Source organism: Meles meles, chromosome 10, assembly GCF_922984935.1.
Source record: "Meles meles chromosome 10, mMelMel3.1 paternal haplotype, whole genome shotgun sequence".
NCBI lineage: Eukaryota > Metazoa > Chordata > Mammalia > Carnivora > Mustelidae > Meles > Meles meles.
In genome coordinates this window covers 301,907-320,756 of record NC_060075.1, presented here as the reverse complement: position 1 = coordinate 320,756, position 18,850 = coordinate 301,907, and the positions used below count along the sequence as shown (strand labels likewise).

At 60.2% G+C, this 18,850-nt stretch overlaps 1 protein-coding gene across 1 annotated transcript in view; it reads left to right on the top strand.

Moving 5' to 3' along the window:
• The first annotated feature begins 6,381 nt into the window (after positions 1–6,381).
• The window catches only part of LOC123952112 (voltage-dependent N-type calcium channel subunit alpha-1B-like), a 109,289-nt gene continuing 96,820 nt past the window's right edge, over positions 6,382–18,850 (top strand). The window contains 2 exon segments of the mRNA XM_046021348.1: positions 6,382–6,717; positions 18,575–18,673. Of these exon segments, the coding sequence (XP_045877304.1) occupies positions 6,382–6,717; positions 18,575–18,673 (435 nt within the window).

The window sequence follows — 18,850 nt, the reverse complement described above, 5'->3', positions numbered from 1 at the left end:
CTGACACTGGCCCCTGCACTTGAAAGGAAAAAAAAAAAGATGATAGTGAGACTGGCCAACAATTAAGGTGTCAGGAATTCCCTGCCTTTCTCGGGAGGCCTCAAGCTTCCCACAAGATGTTTGTCTGTGGTTGAAATCCATGTGGGTATTGTTTGGCTGAGTATGTCCCCATTGCCTGGCAGGTATATCTTGTGAGTTATACACCACACAGATGGTCATCTTGTTCAGGCCAAGACCATGAGTACAGTTAGGGTTCTCCTGAGTTAGAGGAGGATCTAACATGTGTGGGCTTCAGGAGGAATCTGATCCAGCCCTCAGCAATGTTATGGAGCACTTGGCTTCCTGTGCCCCCTGTGGCACTGGCAGGGGCCTGGCCTAGGCCACTTCTGCAGCCATGAGGGAAAAGCCCCTGGCCTGGGTGGTCCACCCCATACTTGGTTCTGCAGGCTGAGACCCAAGGTTCTTCCCACCTCATAGGCTGGAACCAGGTCTCATGGCCATGGATGAGCCAATTCCTGGAGCCACGGAATGGAGCCATGGAGGTTGGCACGGGTTGTTAGGACCTCTGGTTTTGTTTTTTAATTTAATTTAATTTTATTTTTTCAGTGTTCCAAGATTCATTGTTTATGCACCACACCTACTGCTCCATGCAATACGTGCCCTTCTTAGTACCCACCACCAGGCTCACCCAACCCCCACACCCCTCCCCTCTAAAACTCTCAGTTTGTTTCTCAGAGTCCACAGTCTCTCATGGTTTGTCTCCCCCTCCGATTTCCCCCAGTTCATTTCTCCTCTCCTTCTCCCAATGGACCTCTGTTGTAATGACTTTTCTAATGGCCATGGGGCAAGATCTTCTGGGACACAACTGCTAATAAAAGGAATATTAATTTCTGATAGTCAGTGAGTCCAAGGTGCTGGCTGAGCACCTAGCACCTCAGTCCCAGCATCTCAGTGCTACTGTACTTCTCTGCAGAGACGATGGCTGAGAAGGAGCAACATGGATGGAAACGGGTCTGGAGTGCACAAGGGAAGGGTGTGTGTGTGTGTAGGTGATTGGGGATAATAGCTCTGGCCAAGCTGTACCTCCAGTTTACCTAGGTTCAAGAAGGTGCAGGGAATCCGTGGTGTTTCACCCTCCATCATTGTGCAGATGACGAATATGACTTTGCATGGAGTATGGCAAGACTCGTTCCAAGTATTCTCTAGCTGGTGTGGAAGTTGGAGAGAGCAGCGCCCTCCATCTGCTAGGATTGGCATGAGAGGCTGAGTGCTCTCAAGGTGCCCGGCTTTCACAGGGCTCACTGTGAGCCTGCACACCAGGACTGACGAGGACAGTTCATGGTTTTGCTCTGAGGATGGAGTCTTGGAAGATTGTGGTGCCCTGTGTGATCCCGGGACAGCGACAGACCTGGAGTCCACTGTAGAGCTACCTTGTGGGAGTGGTGGTGATCTGCAGCGTCCGCTTCATGAGATGTCTGTCCTTTATCGAGTTCTGGGTGTGGCTTCTGCGACTTTGTCCTAACGGGTGGGATTTCCAAGGAGTGGGATTTTTTGGTGTTACTGTAAGAGTTGGTCCACCGGGAGTGGGTAAGTCCCCTTCTGCTGCTGAGAAGTGTGTCTCAGGGTTGGAGTGTGTATCACAAGCCTAGAGGTCAATGGTGAGGTGGTTACAGTGGTAATAATACTCACCATAATAGTCAGCAGGCTATTGTTATTGATGATTTTTATGGGCGAATTCCATAGGATGAGATGTTACATTTTGGTTAGGGATCCTCATTAAGTGCCCATAAAGGGTGTTTTTTCTGAGTTTCATATTTGAGGTCTTTTTATTACTTCTATTAGCCCTCCTTGTACTTGGCATTCCAATGAGCAGTGCATTACAACGTTGCTTGCCTTTTACATGTGTGTTGATGCTGATTCGAGACAGGAAAATGTTGTCAGGGCTTCCACAAATTGTACATGGAACAGCCAAATCATAAAATTTTAGTTTTGACACAAAGTATGACGTAGTCTGCTGTGATTCTCAGTTTAAATCAGAGGAGGGTGTGTTCTTTTGGTACTGGTAATGAGTACCATAGTCCTTCCTAGGGAATCTTATCAGATTCTATTGGGAACTTGGTCTTTGCTCTTGTGGAAGAATCGGGAGTCAACAAATTGTTTGTCTCCTATTTCATTTTCCATGAACATTTCCACAATATTTGGTTTCATACTTCTGCTATTGTGAACTCATCCTGACTTTGGCACCAGCTCACCCTTCTGTGCCAAGGGTATGTTCGATCCGAGAAAAAGCTGCTTCCGGGTGACTGGGAGACTCTAGGACCAGAACGTTGTCAGTAGGGAGCTATTGGGATCCTACATTCTAAACCAGCTCTTGACACCCAGATGAAATAGAATCCCGATTTAGAAATGTCAGATAGAAATTTTGTGACCATGCTGACAACTGAAGAAAATGTGTCCCTAAACCTAACTTTAACCCTGGAAACGAACTTAACCTTAAAGCCCGAACTGGAACCTTGAATCCCAAACCTGAAATTGAGCCCCACACCTGAACTCCGAACCCAAGTCTTGAATCCAAGCCTTGAACCACGAACCCAAACCCTGAGCCAGAACTCTGAGTCATGAGCCCTGAACCCAAGCCCCAAATTTGACCTTGAACTTTATCCCCGAAGCCACAAGTCTTAAACCCTAAATCATACGCCTAAAGCACTGAACTCTGAGCCTAACCATTACCCTCAGCCTCACTCAAAACCCTCATCCGTATCCCGATGCTAACGCGAACCCTGATCTAGAGCTCTGACTGGAGCCTGACCCTGAACCCAGACCCAAGCCCTTCACCACACGGTGGGTGCATTCGCCGCTGATGGATATTTGCAGTCTACACCTTTCGGTCCTTGTGAACACCGTTTGGGTTGGCGGCTAGGGTTAGGGTCTTGGACTGGGGTCAGGGCCAGGACTGAGAGCAAGTTGAGGTCAGAGTGTGGGTCTGGTCGGGGCCAGGGTCGTGATCGGTGCCGTTTGGGTCGGGGACTGTCGTCATCCACACTGTTTCCAGTTCGTGGCTCCTCAGCTGATTCGGAGCAGTCGGGCATCCCGGGCTCCATGCGGCTGCAGGTTCCAGAACGAAATGGCTCCAGCGGGACCCGGAGGGAGCAGGTGCTTCCTTGGAAGCGGGAGCTCCGCGGCCCTGCACTGCCCGCCACCGCCTGCAGAGGGCGCCGGACCCCAGCTCTGCCGGAGCCTGGCCGCGCAGCCGCAGCTGGGACCGGTCGGCCTCGTCGGACCCGCGGGGGAGACTTCCGGAGGCTGCGGGCGCGTGCGCCGACAGGACCCGCGTGGAGGGTGTGGGGCCGCGTCCGCGCTGACAGGACCCGCGTGGAGGGTGTGGGGCCGCGTCCACGCCGACAGGACTGGGTGAGGGGCCGCGGCCGCGCTGACAGGATCCGCCGTGGAGGTCGCGGGCGGCGTCGGCGCTGACAGGATCCGCTGTGGAGGTCGCGGGCGGCGTCGGCGCTGACAGGATCCGCTGTGGAGGTCGCGGGCGGCGTCTACGCTGACAGGATCCGCTGTGGAGGTCGCGGGCGGCGTCGGCGCTGACAGGATCCGCTGTGGAGGTCGCGGGCGGCGTCTACGCTGACAGGATCCGCTGTGGAGGTCGCGGGCGGCGTCTACGCTGACAGGACCCGCCGTGGAGGTCGCGGGCGGCGTCGGCGCTGACAGGATCCGCTGTGGAGGTCGCGGGCGGCGTCGGCGCTGACGGGACCCGCCGTGGAGGTCGCGGGCGGCGTCGGCGCTGACAGGAGTCCCGCCCCTCAGGCCCGCCGGAGCAGGTGAGCAGAAGCCGCCGGAGCAGGACGGGCGCGCAGTGTAGACGGTGCGGCCTCCGCGGGTTTGTGCGCGGCGCGGGGGTCGCGCGGGGCTGCGGGTCCCCCTGTCCCGCTCGGGTGCGCCCGGGTCGCGGCTGTGTCCGTGCGGCGGGTCCCGCACAAGGCGGCGAATCCCGGAGGGCTGCCGGGAGGGCGCGTCCGCGGACAAAGGCGGGGCCGGGGACGCGGGTTCCCTCCGCGGGGCTGCGGGGCGGCTTCCCGGGCGGAGCGGGCGTGCGGCCGCCGCGGGGTCTGTCGCGCTGAGCCGCCCCGTCCGCCGCCCCGGCCGCTGTCCCGAGGCCCGACCGCTTCCTCCGGCTCCGACCGGCTGCGGGCGCCGCGGGGACCTGGACCCCGAGTCCCGCCGCGTCCGCCGCGCCCGAGACCCGGCCCGACCCCGGCCTCCCGCGAGTGTCCGGCGGCCGCGGCTCCCGCGAGGGCGAGTGGCCCGTCCACGGGGACCGGACCCGGCGGGCTCGGCCTCCCTCCGGGTGCGACGGCGTCTCTGCGCCTGCGACCTGGTGCCGCGGGGGTCGGGAAGCGCCGCGTCCTCTGCGGTGACCTCGGATCCGCGGACCGTGTCCCAGAGACGCGTCGTCCCCGCGCGCAGACCCCGCGGTCGCTCCCGAACCACGTCGGCCGTCGCAGGGGCTGCCTCGGGCGTTTGACCCCGAACAGCGGCGCTGCCCCGCGGAACCCCCACGGAACCCCGGGTGAGGAAACCCTGGCGGCGCCCGCAGGGGCCCCGAGACCGCAGGCCACGTGAGCCGCCCCGACCGCGTCTTCTCGGTCCGGCGGGTTTTCTCCTCCCGGAGCCGCGGCCGGACTCCCCTGTGCGCCCGACCCCACGGGTTTGAGGGCGCAGCGGGCTCCGGTCTGACCGCAGGGTCACGTCCCTGGGGCCGTTTCGGTCCGTGCGCGGGGCGACATGCGTCCTCCGTCGTGTTTTCACGGCGACCAAACGTGACCACACGGACCGCTTCGGACAGGGCAGGTGGCAGGTCCGCAGCCTCGGCCGAGGTCACGCGCCGCACGTCATTGTCCAGAACGTTCTCCTCCTGCCCGAGGGGACCGTGTGCACGAGACACCGACTCCCCGTCCCCTGCCCTCGGCCCCGCAGCCGCATCCGACTTTGTGTCCCAGACGCCTCCTCCGAGGGGTCCCCGTGTCCGTCCCTCCCTGAGCACCGGCGTCCGGTCCTCGGTCCGGAGTGCAGAGTGGAGCCGGCAGCCTTCAGACGCGCACGTGGTGTTTGCCGTAGGTTTACGGAAAAATTGCCCCCATTCCTGCTTTCGTGAGTGTTTGTATCCGCAACAGACATGGATTTTGGTTAACATTTTCTGCAGCACTTAATACGACCACCGGTTTTACTTAAACATTCATTGTGGGTAACATTGTTTCACTCTATCGAACAACCCTTGAGATGTTTGTGAAGAGACACTTGCTTATGGCGCACAGTGTATCCGTGAGCTCTTGGTTTTGCAATTTTCCTATCAGGCTCCTCACGTTTATTTAAAGAAAGGTAGAGGAATGTATTTTGCTGATTTTGTGATGATTTCATTGGGGTTGATATTAGTGGTTAGGATGGGCATTAGGGTTAGGGTTAGGGTTGCCTTAGGCTTAGGGTCTCCCTGTCCTCGCCGGCACAGAGCCCATTCTCCTCCAGGAGCCAGAGTGATCTTTTTGGAACATAACCTTTGGGTCTATCTGTGGTCTTCTCCCCTCCTGCCTCCCCTCTCCAGCCTCACCTCTCCCATGGGGACCCTCTGTTCTGTGGGCACCCAGGAGTGTGGTTTCCCACAGGTGCCTCAGGCCTCTGGGAGCAGGAGGTAGGGAGGCCTGGGAGAGTGGCTGTTGCTTAAAACAGCCCAGAGCCTGCCCCCTTGAAGAAGGTGCACATGTTCACCGCCCCCAGCTCTGGGGTCCTGCTGCCAGCTCTGTCCGTGAGCCTCCTCACACCCTGTCCCCTGTCCCTATAGCTACATGGGCTTCCTGGACCTGTTCTTGCAGACAGCGGAGAAGCCCATCATGGTGGCCACAGGGTCATCTACTATGTCTGCACTGACCAGCCGGCTGCCAGGCCCATGTGCCCCTCTAGGAGGGCTGAAACATAGTGGTCCTCATGGTGAGACACAGGGTCACCTGCTACATCTTCACTGACCAGCTGGCTGCCAGGACCTGTGCTCCCCGCCCCCCACCCCAGCAGGGCCGGAGGGTGGTGGTCTTCGAGGTCTGTGGTTCTCTGCACTGGCAGGTTGTGTCCGTGCAGCACATGGTGATGCTCGGCTGCTTCTGCGAGCAGCACTTCCTCCGCAAGGTGGACGACTCGGTGTGTAGGTGCAGACCTGAAGGTCTACGACCACATGGGTGTGGACCTCCTGCCCCCCCTCTTTGGCACCTTGTACCCCAGTTTACTGGGTAGCCTGCAAGGACTTCAGCTACGAGTGCCAGCCGTAGTCCCAGGCCCACATCCCCAGGGATCAGGGAACATTTACTACATGGGGGCTTTTTTGGGGGTATGGGTGGTGGAGGTTCACTGACTGACCTTGGCCTGTCACCATGTGATGGGGGCGACCTGGCCAATGGGATGGAGGCCATGTGGCATGACAAGAGCCAACTGAGCAGGTATCTGCTCAACCATAAACTCACCAAAATGTTATCCCCAGAAGACCTGTGGGTCCAGCAGTGGCTGGACTGTCCCCTGGAGGACCTGTGGTACCCACAACTGCTGGGCTGTCCCTTGGAAGACCTGTGGGACCCGTGGCTGCTACACTGTCCCCTGGAGAACCTGTGGTACCCGCGGCTGCTGGGCTGTCCTGGAGGACCCGTGGGACATGTGGATGCTGGAGGATCTGTGGGATCCACAGCTGCTGGGCTACCCACCACCCCTTCCCCCATCATGGAGAAGCTGAGATACATGGCTGTGCCCAAGAATCACCAGGACACCAGGAACACGCGAGGGGCTGCCCCCATGTCCATCAGGGGATGAGGCCAGTGGAGCCGTCAGAGCAGGTTCCTTCTTCGGTCCCCTTGAGGGAGACTGTGAGGCCCAGATGTCCAGGGCCCCAGCCACACCTGCATACGGGAGGCCTGCCCGGGGACACAAGTTCCTCTCTTTGTGGTCACTACATTTTGATAACTTCTGGGTCATTGGCCCTGTGAATGGCTCCAGTTTTATGTCACATGTTTTTCTGTGTCAATCTGAGCATCATCTTTAAAAAGAACAGTCGAGAGAAAAGGTTTCCTCCCTGGTTCTGAACAGACACATCTTGGTGGGGCTGGGAGTGGCCCTGCAGCCGCCGTGGAGCCAGAATGGCCCTGGCTGGGTCTTCCCTCCCAGTCCCGTGGGGCTTCAGGGTCAAGCGTGTGACGAGCCACCTGTCAGACCCCCAGTCCCCTGACTGCCAGAGGACTTGGCTGTGGCCGATAGCTCAGCCTCCAGGAGAATGGAACCCTCTGGGCTATATGTGGTTCCTGCCTTGGTTTTAAATGGCTATTTCTGTGCTGGTGTTTGTAAAATGGGGGCACCGGCTCCATCTGGATGCAGGTCCTGTTGGGATTCCTCCGTGCCCACCGGTGGTTTTGCCCTTGTGCCCTCATCTGCCTGCGCTGTGTCTTAGCAAGCATTCACTGAGTGCCTGCTGTGAGCTGTCACCAACAAGGGGCGGAGCGTGAGAGTGAGAACTAAGATACAGGATCCCCGCTCCAGGGCCCTCCTGGGACTCACGATGGCCCTGACCTCCTGCCTCACTTCTTTCCTAGCGTGGTGTAACAAACACGTAACTGACATCATGAAGCACGTTTCAGGGTCAGTTCGGTGGGAATGAGTACATTCGCTCTTCTGGACCTGCCACCGCCATCCACTGCCACAACTCTGTCCTCACCGCCAACTGAACTCTACTCACCCTAACTCTAAACCTCCACTTCCCCTGCCCAGCCCTGGCACCCACTAGCTCCTTCCACCTCTATGACTCAGTTCTCCGTCCCTCACAAGTGGGGTCCTTCAGTATCAGTCTTTGGGGGACAGGCTTATTTCATGTAGCATAATGGCCTCAAGGTCTGTCCCCATGAGCCTGGAGCTGAACCACTTCCCCCCAAAAGGAGTGGTTCAGACCTTTCCTGTCTACGCCGAGCCTCCTCAGTCCCCTCTGCCCCTCATCTTCCTTCTCAGCCTGAAGATGATCCCAACCAATCTGCAGCTTTGAAGAGCTCAGAAAGTGAGGGTACCGCTGAGGGCACGTTTCAGAGAGCTTTCCGTTTTCAGTTCTTGAATCAAAGCCCTGAGATCTCTAAAATGCCAGCAGTGTTACAGTGTGGGCCAGAAAATCACACGTCTCGGTGCACCCAACACCACCTGAACAATTGGCCCTTTCTTGTCACTTGAGCTGAATGCAAAGGCTTGGGAGTGGGAGCTTGAGGGCAGGGCCTGAGTCAGCCTTTGTGTTTGGGGGACAAAGGCCGTCCAGAGAAGCTTGTGCCGAGCCTGAGGAGGGGGTCTGTGTGGAGACCGCAGCTGCAGACACTGCTGTCTCCTGATGCCCCCTCAGCCCTCCCCAGTGCACCTGCTTCTGGGCGAGCCCCTGCCCCTCCTCTCTGCAGAGGGCTCTTTCCTGTACCAGCGGTGCCTCCTCCCTGGCCAGTCACTGCTGGCCTGCAGCCTGGGAGGGCAGATACCAGATGACCTCCAGCCCTGGGGGCAGAGCAAGTGTGAGTGGGGTGTGGTCTTCCAGCTGGCTTGAGCGCCAGGCCCCCACCGTGCTCACTCTCCTGTGGGCTCACTGTGCTACGTCCTCCCTCAGGCTCCTTAGACCCAAGTCGTCCTCTGCTTGGGGACCTTTCTTTCTTTCTTTTCAGCGTAACAGTATTCATTGTTTTTGTACCACACCCAGTGCTCCATGCAATACGTGCCCTCCCTATTATCCACCACCTGGTTCCCCAACCTCCCACCCCCCGGCCCTCCAAAACCTTCAGGTTGTTTTTCAGAGTCCATAGTCTCTCATGGTTCATCTCCCCTTCCAGTTTCCCTCAACTGCCTCTCCTCTCCATCTCCCCATGTCCTCCATGTTATTTGTTCTGCTCCACAAATAAGTGAAACCATATGATACTTGATTCTCTCTGCTTGACTTCTTTCGCTCAGCATAATCTCTTCCAGTCCCGTCCATGTTGCTAAAAAGTCGGGTATTCATTCTTTCTGATGGAGGCATAATACTCCATTGTGTATATGGACCACATCTTCCTTATCCATTCGTCCATTGAAGGGCATCTTGGTTCTTTCCACAGTTTGGTGACTGCGGCCATTGCTGCTATAAACATTGGGGTATAGATGGCCCTTCTTTTCACTACATCTGTATCTTTGGGGTAAATACCCAGCAGTGCAATTGCAGGATCATAGGGAAGCTCTATTTTTAATTTCTTGAGGAATCTCCACACTGTTCTCCAAAGTGGCTACACCAACTTGCATTCTGCTTGGGGACCACTCTTGACCCAGGCTCCACAGGCTGGGATTGGGAGCAGATCATCTGGACCTTCTGGACTCATGCTTCCATGCCCATGGGCACAGGCTGGCCTCACAGACTCGTCAGAGGAGACCCAGTGCAGGAAGATGTAGGCTACTACATGGGAGATGCCAAGTGACCCCAGAGGGAGCATATAGGCCTTGTGCAAAGCACCGGGCTCAAGTGCTCAGCACAGGATCTGGACACCAGTCCACAGGACATGGGAAGCCCTGGTGGGGGAGGCCCTGGCAGGGGGTGGGGGTCCATAGAAGTGTCCCAGAACAGGCAGGACACAAGGAAGGCAACATGGCTGAGCTTCCCCAGGAGGTTGATGGAAGAGTCAGAGGATCACAGAGACCTTTGGGTAACCTCAGAGGCCCTGGAGATGTTGGCTGAAATGCTCTCATTTGGTCAGAAAAGTTGTGTCACAAACCCTCAGTCAAAATTGAATGATTTACTGTTTGTTGCTTCTAGGAATCAGTGTGTATGGGCCATTAGAAGTCACATTGCATGAAGTCTAGGATATATTTACTTTTCATCATTTTTCAGGACAAGATTTTTCTTGAGGAAATGCTAAGCATGTGTGTTTCCTTTCTTTTCTTTGTGAAATGGGCCTCTGTTTTCAGGAGCAGATTCCTGGTGCTCTTCACCACTACGAGCCCTGAGGACTACCCCCTGTCACCTCCCACAGTGGATGTGACCACATGGGTTGAGGGGAGCTCAATGATGAAGCCCCAGTGCTCAGTACAGAGCAGGGACCCCAGATTCTCTGCTGAATGAGGGAGGGCATGAGAGAGGATGACAATGAGGGAAAGAGAGGGAGGGAGGATTGCAGGGACGGGGGAGTATGAGAGAGAGGGAAGGAGGAGGATGAGTGGGGAGGGAGAGAGGCAGAGAGGGAGGCAGGGAGGAAGGAGAATGGAGTCCGGGATGGAAGGGAGGGGTGGAGGGGAAGGAGAGGGGGGAATGAGTGATGGAGTGAATAGATGAGGGAGGGAGGGAAGGAGTGAAACTGCAGAAGCCAGTCCACACATCAGGGGCCATTATTTTGGGTGAAGTCCGAGGAAATCACAACCCAGGCCCTGGATGATGGCTCGGGGCTGGTCCATCTGTCCGCCCAGTGCTGACCTTCCTTCTCCTCGGCCCTCTGTCATCCCGGATCCTCTCCACCTCCTCCTTAAACAATTCTGAATGTCTCCAGGAGCAGCGTGGCAGGCGTGGGGTCTCAGGAGGTGCTGCCGCGATCCTGTGCCCCAGACGACACGGAGAAAGTAGCCACGGGACATTCGGTCATGAGGACTGGGAGGACGATCCCATCCATCTCCTTGGGCATGAACACGGTTCCAGTCCCTGCTCTTTCCACCACCGCTGTGCCAGCTGCTCCTGAAAACACGTCTGTGAACGACCGAGCCAGAGTTTCTGGGGGTGAGTCCGGGCTGAGCCCTGCTAGGTGAACGGTGCACCTGTGGCCTGGGACGGGTGCGGCTCACGGTGGTCCCAGACAGGGGTGCCTGTCCCCCTTCTCTCCAGGGGACCTGCCTTGGACCTCTGCTTCCTCACGTTCTCCCCAGGGCTGCTGGTCCCCAGACCTGACCCCTGCCGGTCTGAGGGTGACCAGCGCTGGCTCCCCAGGGTTTCCTTTGCCCGAGTCCTTGCCCGGGAGCTCCTGCATCTCCGGACACATACTCCCCGTGTGCCCAGCCTCCCCCTCGAACTTGCACGTGTTTGGTCTCTGTCCCTGTCTCTGTCCCTGTGGGACCCGGTGACTCGGAGCATGGACTGGAGCAGACCCATGGGAAACCTTTCTCTGGCCTAGGGTTGGGAGCAATGCGTCTGCCCTCTGCGGCGTGCCTTCCGGCTTTCTGCATTTCCCTGGTTTCTGTGTGAGCCACGGGAGGGAACAGCCGTGTCCTGTCTGGGGACCGACTGGGGTGTCCCAGCAGGAACAGGGGCCTTGGCCCCAAGATTGTGCCCAGAATTCCTGAAGGGGTGCCCAGGATGACATCGCCTCTGTAATCCATTCTGCGCTTCAACATCAAATAAGGGCAATTCTCTGTCCAACAGGGAAAAAAACCAAACGAATGCCCTTTGAAAGTGGGTGGGCAGACACAAAGGCACCCGTTGAGGGATTCCACTTCCAGAAACCTCCAGAACACGTGCAGGAACAGAAAGAGAAAGCAACTTAGGGGCTGCGAGGGGCCAGGCCGGGGGAGCCATGGGCAGGGAGGGCTTGGGCTCAGGGTCTCCTTTGGGGAAGGAGCTCTCCTGCAGCGACGTTCTGGGGTGTGGTGGCGCAGCGTTGGGAATGTCCTTCATGCTCATGACGTGTTCAAGGGAAAACAAGAACTTTTATTTAAAATAAATAATACACAGCATAGAGGAGATGGAAGGCGACTAGGACGGTGACTCCATAGAGGAGAGGAAGAACACAGGGGGAGGGGAGGAAACATTCTGCGGGGATGTCGGGGTCAGGGGACGGGACGGAGGGTAATTTTACGGGGAGATCTCCCCGCAGAGTTGTGGGCTCTGGATGCGGGTCTGGGAGCCCCGCAGGAGCAGGTGCCAGGGCAGGCGTTGGGACTGGGGCGGGGGCAGGGTCAGCGGTCGTGGCCAGCGCAGGATCCAGAGCAGGAGCTGGGTCCGAGGCAAGAACAGGAGCCCAGGCAAGGGCAGGGAAAGGAGCAGGAGCAAGGGCTAGGGGCTGGGGCTGGGGCGGGATCAGGGGCATAGGCAGGGGCAAGGGAAGGCGCAGTGGTCCTGGCAAGGCCAGGGGAAGGGCCGGGGGCAGTTGAAGGGGAAGAAGCAGGGGCAGGGTCTGGGTATGGGGTGGGAACAGAGGCGCAGGCAGGCGAAGGGGAGGCCGTCCTGGCAGGAGCCGGGGAAGGGGCAGGGGCCAGAACAGATGTATGACCTGGGTCTGGGGCAGGGGCAGGGGCAGTGGCCCTGGCAGGGAAAGGAGAAGGGACAGGGGCAGGGGCAGGAGCTGGGGCAAGGGCAGGAGCTGGGTCTGGGGCAGGAACAGGGGCCCCATGAGGGCTCGGGGAAGCGGTGGGACCGAGGGAGGAGCTGGGTTAGGGGCGAGAACAGGAGCACAGGCAAAGGCAGGGAAAGGAGCAGGAGAAAGGGCTAGGGGCTGGGGCTGGGGCGGGAAGAGGGGCATAGGTAGGGGAAGGGGAAGGGGCAGTAGTTCTGGCAGGGCCAGGGGACAGGAAGGGGGCAGTTGAAGGGGAAGAAGCAGGGGCAGATTCTGGGTCTGGGGCGGGAACAGGGGCACAGGCAGGGGAAGGGAAGGCCGTCCTGGCAGGGTCAGAGGCAGGGGCAAGAACAGGGGTAGGACCTGGGTCTTTGGCAGGTGCAGGGGCAGTGGCCCTGGCAGGGAAAGGAGAAGGGACAGGGGCAGGGGCAGATGAAGGGACAGGAGCAGGAACAGGAAGTGGGGCATGTGCAGGGGTGATGGCCGGTGCAGGGTCAAGGGCAGGAGCTGGGTCTGGGGCAGGAACAGGGTCACAGGCAGGGGAAGGGGAGGCCGTCCTGGCAGGGGCATGGGAAGGGGAAACCGAAGGGGCAGGAACAGGGGTAGGACCTGGGTCTGGGGCAGGGGCAGGGACAGGGGCAGGGGCAGGGCCAGGAGCAGGAGCTGGGACAAGTGCACGGGTGATGGCCTGTGCAGGGTCAAGGGCAGGAGCTGGGTCTGGGGCAGGAACAGGGGCCCTGTGAAGGCCCAGGGAAGCGGTGGGACCAAGGGAGGATCTGGGTCAGGGGCGAGAACAGGAGCACAGGCAGGGGCAGGGGACGTGGGGGTAGCTCTGGTAGGGGCAGGGGCAGGGGGAGCGGCAGGAGCAGGGCTGGGGGCAGGAGCAGGAGCCGGCTCTCCCTGCACAGCATCAGCACCTCCGTGGGCAGGCGGCCGGTGCCCTGTCGGCTCCCGGTCTCCCGCCGAAGTCTCTCCCGTCACCATGTCCCCCTCCGGAGCTGCTGAGGTTGGGAGTGGGTCTAGCTTCTCCGCCTGAGTAGCTGTGAGAGGAGAGAAGGTCACCCGCGGGCCTGCCTCTCCCTGGGGCTTGGCAGAGACCGAGCACAGCCCAGGGTCTCCCGGAGAAGCCGCAGCCACGAAGGAACCCTCCCCGGGACGTCTCCCCGACGGCAGGCCGCCCCCTGGGTGCTCCGAGCCAGGTCGTGGCTCCCGGCCCCACGCCAGCCTGTGGGGGCTTCGCCCTGTGGGGCCCATCACCGACCCCTCCCCACACAGCCCCAGGCACCCCATCCCAGCCTTCTCACCCTCGGCCTTGGCCTCCGTGGGCTCCGTGTCCAGGACCGCAGTCCAATGGAGTAGCGGGGACCGTGGTCTGGGAGGGACCGGAGGCCTTCCCAGGACCGGGGACTCCAGGGTCAGGGAGGAGTGCGTGTCTTCCCGCCTCCTTCCTCTTTCATCCGTGGCCTGCCAAGGCAGAGACGGGGAGCGTGCAAGAGGCCGCAGAGCCCTGCCCGGCCATACCCACCGTCCTCCTGCCCAGTCCCCCGGCTTCTCCCGGATCACACGCAGACCTGCACGTGCACAGCCCCGCACCTGGGTCAGGGACCCGTCCCTGCAGGGTCTCAGGATAAACCCCGGGCAGAAGGACGCAGCCCCCACACCCCATCCCACGTAGCCAGCCTGAACCTGGGGTGTGAACATGACCTGCCCACCAGGCATCTGACCCCTCATCAGCCTGCTCCTGCTCGGGGCGTGTCCACCCCCGATGAGCTCTCTTCACACACACACACACACACACACACACACACACACACACGGAGGAGGCCTGGGGCGACACGGGTGGATCGGAAGGTGTGGGGCTGTCTGACTCGGAGCCTCCCGGGGTCACCTTTCGATTCTTCTTGCCAAAGGGCCAGAGGCGTCGGGGAGCCCTGCCAGGCCCTCCGCAGTGAGGGGATGTGCTTGGCGGGCGAGCTCTCCTCTGCTCGCCTCCTCTGGACTTGGGTATGCAACAGAGGAACATGTCGCTTCTGTGGGGATCTCCGCAGAAATGAGTTGGGCAGGGGGTTGTCTCCGGAACGTGGGTGCCTGGACACGTGGGTTCCAATTCCGTTGGGCTGTGTCGTCAGGGAAGTGAGGTCACCGCTGCCTGGGGGCTCCTTACGGGACTTCCTCCTCACCCTGGAGCTCCCTGAGGGCGCCCCTCCCCCAGCTGCTCCAGGCTCACCCCCCACCCCATGCCCTGTCTCTACAGTGACCCCCACACGGCCTACCCACAGCCCCTGGGAGGCCTGGGTGCAGCTGTGGTCCCCGCTGTGAGGGCCCAGAGCTGGGTTCAGACCGGGTTCCTGCTCCGGCTCCTGCCCAGGACTGGGACCGCGGACGCACCCTGTGGCTCCCAGGGCCTCCCCAGTCTCCCCGTGTGCACACTGGGGGTGTTCTGGCTTCTACTTCTGGGGATGCCATCAGGGGTGGGACCTCTCCATACGTTCCGTACCCGCTCTCCCGGGAGGCTCGTGCACACCCTTGGCGATGCACGGGCGAGCCAGGGGCTGGGCGGGGGCATGGAGCACAGCCCAGAGGGGCCTGGATCTGCTCTGGGATCCAGGCAAAGCCACCCTCCTTCTGCCTGGGTCCCATCAGCCGTGGCAAGGTGGCAGTTCATGGAGTCTGACCGTGGTGACACAGACTTCCAGGGGCTCCCATTAGGTTGAGGGCCAAGGGCCTCGTCTGCGCCCATGTGCCGGACAGCCCCCACCGTGGTTCCCGGGCATTCCCGAATCCGTCCCGCCAGGGTGGATGGCCCGTGGGACTGAGAAGGGGACAAAGTGTTTGGCGGTGATTTCCCAGCCGATGGAGGAAAGTCTGTGACTTCTCCTGGTTCCCTCTCTCCTGTGTTCGGGGTCTGTCTCTGTCTTTGACTTTGTCTCCGGGTCTGTCTCTGTCTCTGGTTTTGTGTGTCTCACAGGAGCAGGATCTGTGGGCTCCAGGGGTGATGGGAGAACCCTCAGAAGTCTCCCTTGTCCCTGTTTCCCTCCCCTGGGCCGGTGCTTGGTTCCTTGCTAAGGCCTTGTCCCCCTGAGCAGAGCACTGACTCTGGAACCTCTTGCACATGGGGCCCTTGAGGCTGCAACAAGGAGGGTCCCGACCTTGGTCCCCAGACCAGGGCTCTAGGGCTCTGCCACATTCTGCAAGCCCACGATGTCAGCCCCCCAAGCCTGCAGGCTGTCCTCTGCTCAGAAGGACCTCGAGGTTGTCCAAATCTTGTTCCCAAGACTGGGAGCACAGTGGGTCAGGGAGAGAGATTCAAGGCCAACAGGCTCTTCGACAAGCCTGTGGGAGCCTAGGGACAGCTCGTCTCTATGGCCCCATTGATAGAAGAGTAAAGGGAGGCCTTTGGCGGTGTAGCCCTGTCCACACTGGGGAGGGGGGGTTGACCTCTTCCTACTTCCAGGGTAGGTGTCCGGGGTGGTGAAGGACACCAGGCCCCAGACCCTGTCCTCACCCAGTGCCCTGGCAAAGCCCCTGGGCCCCTTGGGGACCCCTTGACCATCAGCCCTTCCTGTCTCCCCTCCCCATGCTAAGGATCTCGGTCCTTGCCAGGAGTCCTGACGCCCCTGACCCCATGGCCCAGCTGTCTCCAACCTCTTTCTTCTTATCCGCCTTGTTTCCCACCATTTTCCCAGGTTGTCTCCCCCTCTGAGCCCTAGCTGGGCAGAGTGGGGTGTGTGTGTGTGTTTGTGTCTGTGTGTGTGTGTCTGTGCGTGTGTGTCTGTGTGTGTGCGTGCGTGTGTGTATGTTCGCACGCTCAAGCAGTCGCCTCTCCCTGTCTGGGGAGGCCCGAGGTCACGTCCCCACATGGGACGGGGTGGGTAGCTCTCCCCAAGGATCTGAGAGGCTCTCACCCTCCAAGCAGACCTCATGGGAGGGTCGGGGCTTGCCTAGGACTGGAGGGAAGCTCTGCTCCTTGGACTCTGTACCCGTCTTTTGTCCTGGGCCGGTCCCTGCCTCTCTTGACCCCAGGTTCCCAACTGTCCCTGAGGCTTGGACATGGAAATGCTTGAATCTGGCCGTTCCTCCAGGGGGAGGTTGAGGTGGGGGAAAGGTGCCCCAGGCACACAGACCTCCATTCCGAGACGGCCAGGTGTGCCCAGGAGACCTGCACGCAGCACCTGGACCGTGACCCAGCCTTGCGGTGGATGTGTACGCGACCCATGGCGCAGTCCCTGTCTGGTCCCCCCTGTTCCCTCACCTCTGCCACGTGCTCTGGGTCCCCGAAGTCTGCTGAGCACCAGAGCCATGCCTATCCCGGGGAGCAAGGCTCAGGATGCAAGGCCAGGCAGGTTGGACATGTGGGGATGCAAAGGTCACCGAGTACTCCCCACCCAGCTGGCCTGGAATTCAGAATCCCTCCCAGGGTCCCGTGAAATGCGGGGTTGAGCCAGAGGCCTTGGAGACATCAGTGGCAGGGCGGTCAGTGGGCCCCTTCCACTTCTCCTCTCTCCCTCTGCTTAGTCTTCCTGGTTGTACCCGGGGACAGAGGTCCAGCCTGTCCTTGGATTTAGCCCTGGCTTGAGTCAGTGGGTGGAAGGAGGACAGGGAAGGTTAGGGTTTGGGTTAGGGGTTTGGGTTAGGGTGAGGGTCACAGTTAGAGTTAGGGTTAGGGTTAGGGTTAGGTTTAGAGTATTAGGGTGAGGGTTGGAGGGTTAGGGTGAGGGTTAGGTTTAGGTTTAGAAGGTAAGGGTTAAGGCTAGAGGAATAGGGTTAGGATTAGTTCAGGGTCTGGGACAGAGTGGTTGACGTGCAGTTTCCAGCCCACAAGGACGATGCCTCGGGCTCCCAGGAGAGCGCTGGTGCCGAGTCCGACCTGCCCTAATACCCCATGGGGCTGGAGAAAGGGCGGGGCTGGCCCACAGGTTTGACTCATCTTCTTCCAGACCGCCCTAAAGCCCCTATGGCTCTGCCCTGTTTCCCCACAGCACTCCTGGACACTTGACCCTGTTTGTCTCTCCTTGCCCCTGCCTGGCTGGCTCTCCGCTGGCCTGGGACCCGTGACCCTGCAGGCCTCCATTCACACCATCCGTCAGCTCCGGACCCCATGGCAGGGAGCCCTGCCTTCGTGGGGGCAGGAAACCCAGCAAGGAGAAGTCGGGGGACTGGGGGGGAGTGTTTGTTTCACTGTTTAGCAGGCGGGTGGGACCTGGGGGTGGCTGACAGGGTTGTTGGAGAGGGCAGGAGCCTGCAGTGTTGACTCAGATGGTGGGGGTGGGGTGGGGAATGAGTGCTGTCGGAAGGAGGTGCCGCCCCCCACCCCCGGGACCGAGCTGTGGCCTGGAGCTCATCCTGACCCTGCACGGTCAGGCTGGGGTGCCTGTGGTCAGGCCTCGTGCTGACCAACGTGCGTCATTCCCTCTGCCTCTGTGCATCTCTCCGGCTGGGCCCTGAGCTCTGGGTCCTGGCCTTAGACCCGCTCTCCAGGTGTGGGAAGGCCTCCGAGGTGCTCGTCGCTGGGTTAGTGTGGGGAAGTGGACCCCAGCCTCGCGTCCCGTCCTCCTCTGATATGCTGGAGCCCTGAGCAGCCTTGCCTATGAGGTGGTACTGGGTACATGGGCCCCCTTGAGTGTCGGGGGCATCTCCCTGCCAGACTGGGTCCTGAGCAGCCAGTCACCGCTGCTGGCCTTCCACAAACCGGCTGCTCCTCAAGGCTGGCCCTGGCAGAAAGAGCTGCCCTTGGGTTGGGTTGGGGGTGGTGCGTCCCCAGGCCTGTGGGGAAAGAGCTCTGTGCCGGGGCTCTGACTGGGGTGACCGTTTCCCCAGAGGACACCGGCCGGGTCTGAGATGGCGTGATTGCCCTGGGGAGGGGCTGCTGCACCCTGGTGCTGGGCAGGGCATCACAGAGGGTGCCCAACGTCCCACGCAAAGGGTCGCCCCGCTCCAAACGTCCGCAGTGCTGAGGGACGAGGCGACGGGGGAGGGCCTGGGTCTGCTGGAACAGAGTGCAGGGGCGGGCTGGTCCTGGGGACATGCTGCCCCGGGGCGCACAGGACAGGAGCTTGTGGGAAGAGGCGGCAGCCCGGTCCGCTCGCTTGGCTGTGTGTCTGGGTGACGGGCCGGCAGAGCGAGGGCCCCCGGAGGGCATGTGGCCCCTAAGGGAAGGAGGCTGAGGTCTCGTCAGGGGAGGGGGGCCCAGTTCTGCCCGGGGGAAGCTGGGCTGTGGCTGTGGGAGGCTCGGGCTGGGGCAGAAGGTTCCCTTCCTTAGCTGGAGCCAACCAGACACTCTGCTGAATGTCTTCCTGGCTATTGCCGTGGACAACCTCGCCAACGCTCAGGAACTGACCAAGGTACGTGTGCAGGGACACGGCCCACAGCCCAGGAGGGGCAGGGGGTGGGGCAGCCACCCATGTCCCACTGCGTGGACCCAGAGGGCCCCGCGGAGGGCCAGTTCAGGGTTAAGGGCTCAGGTGACCGCTGTCTGGAGCGTCTCCTCAAGGTCGCAGGCAGGTGGGAGTTAGGCTGCC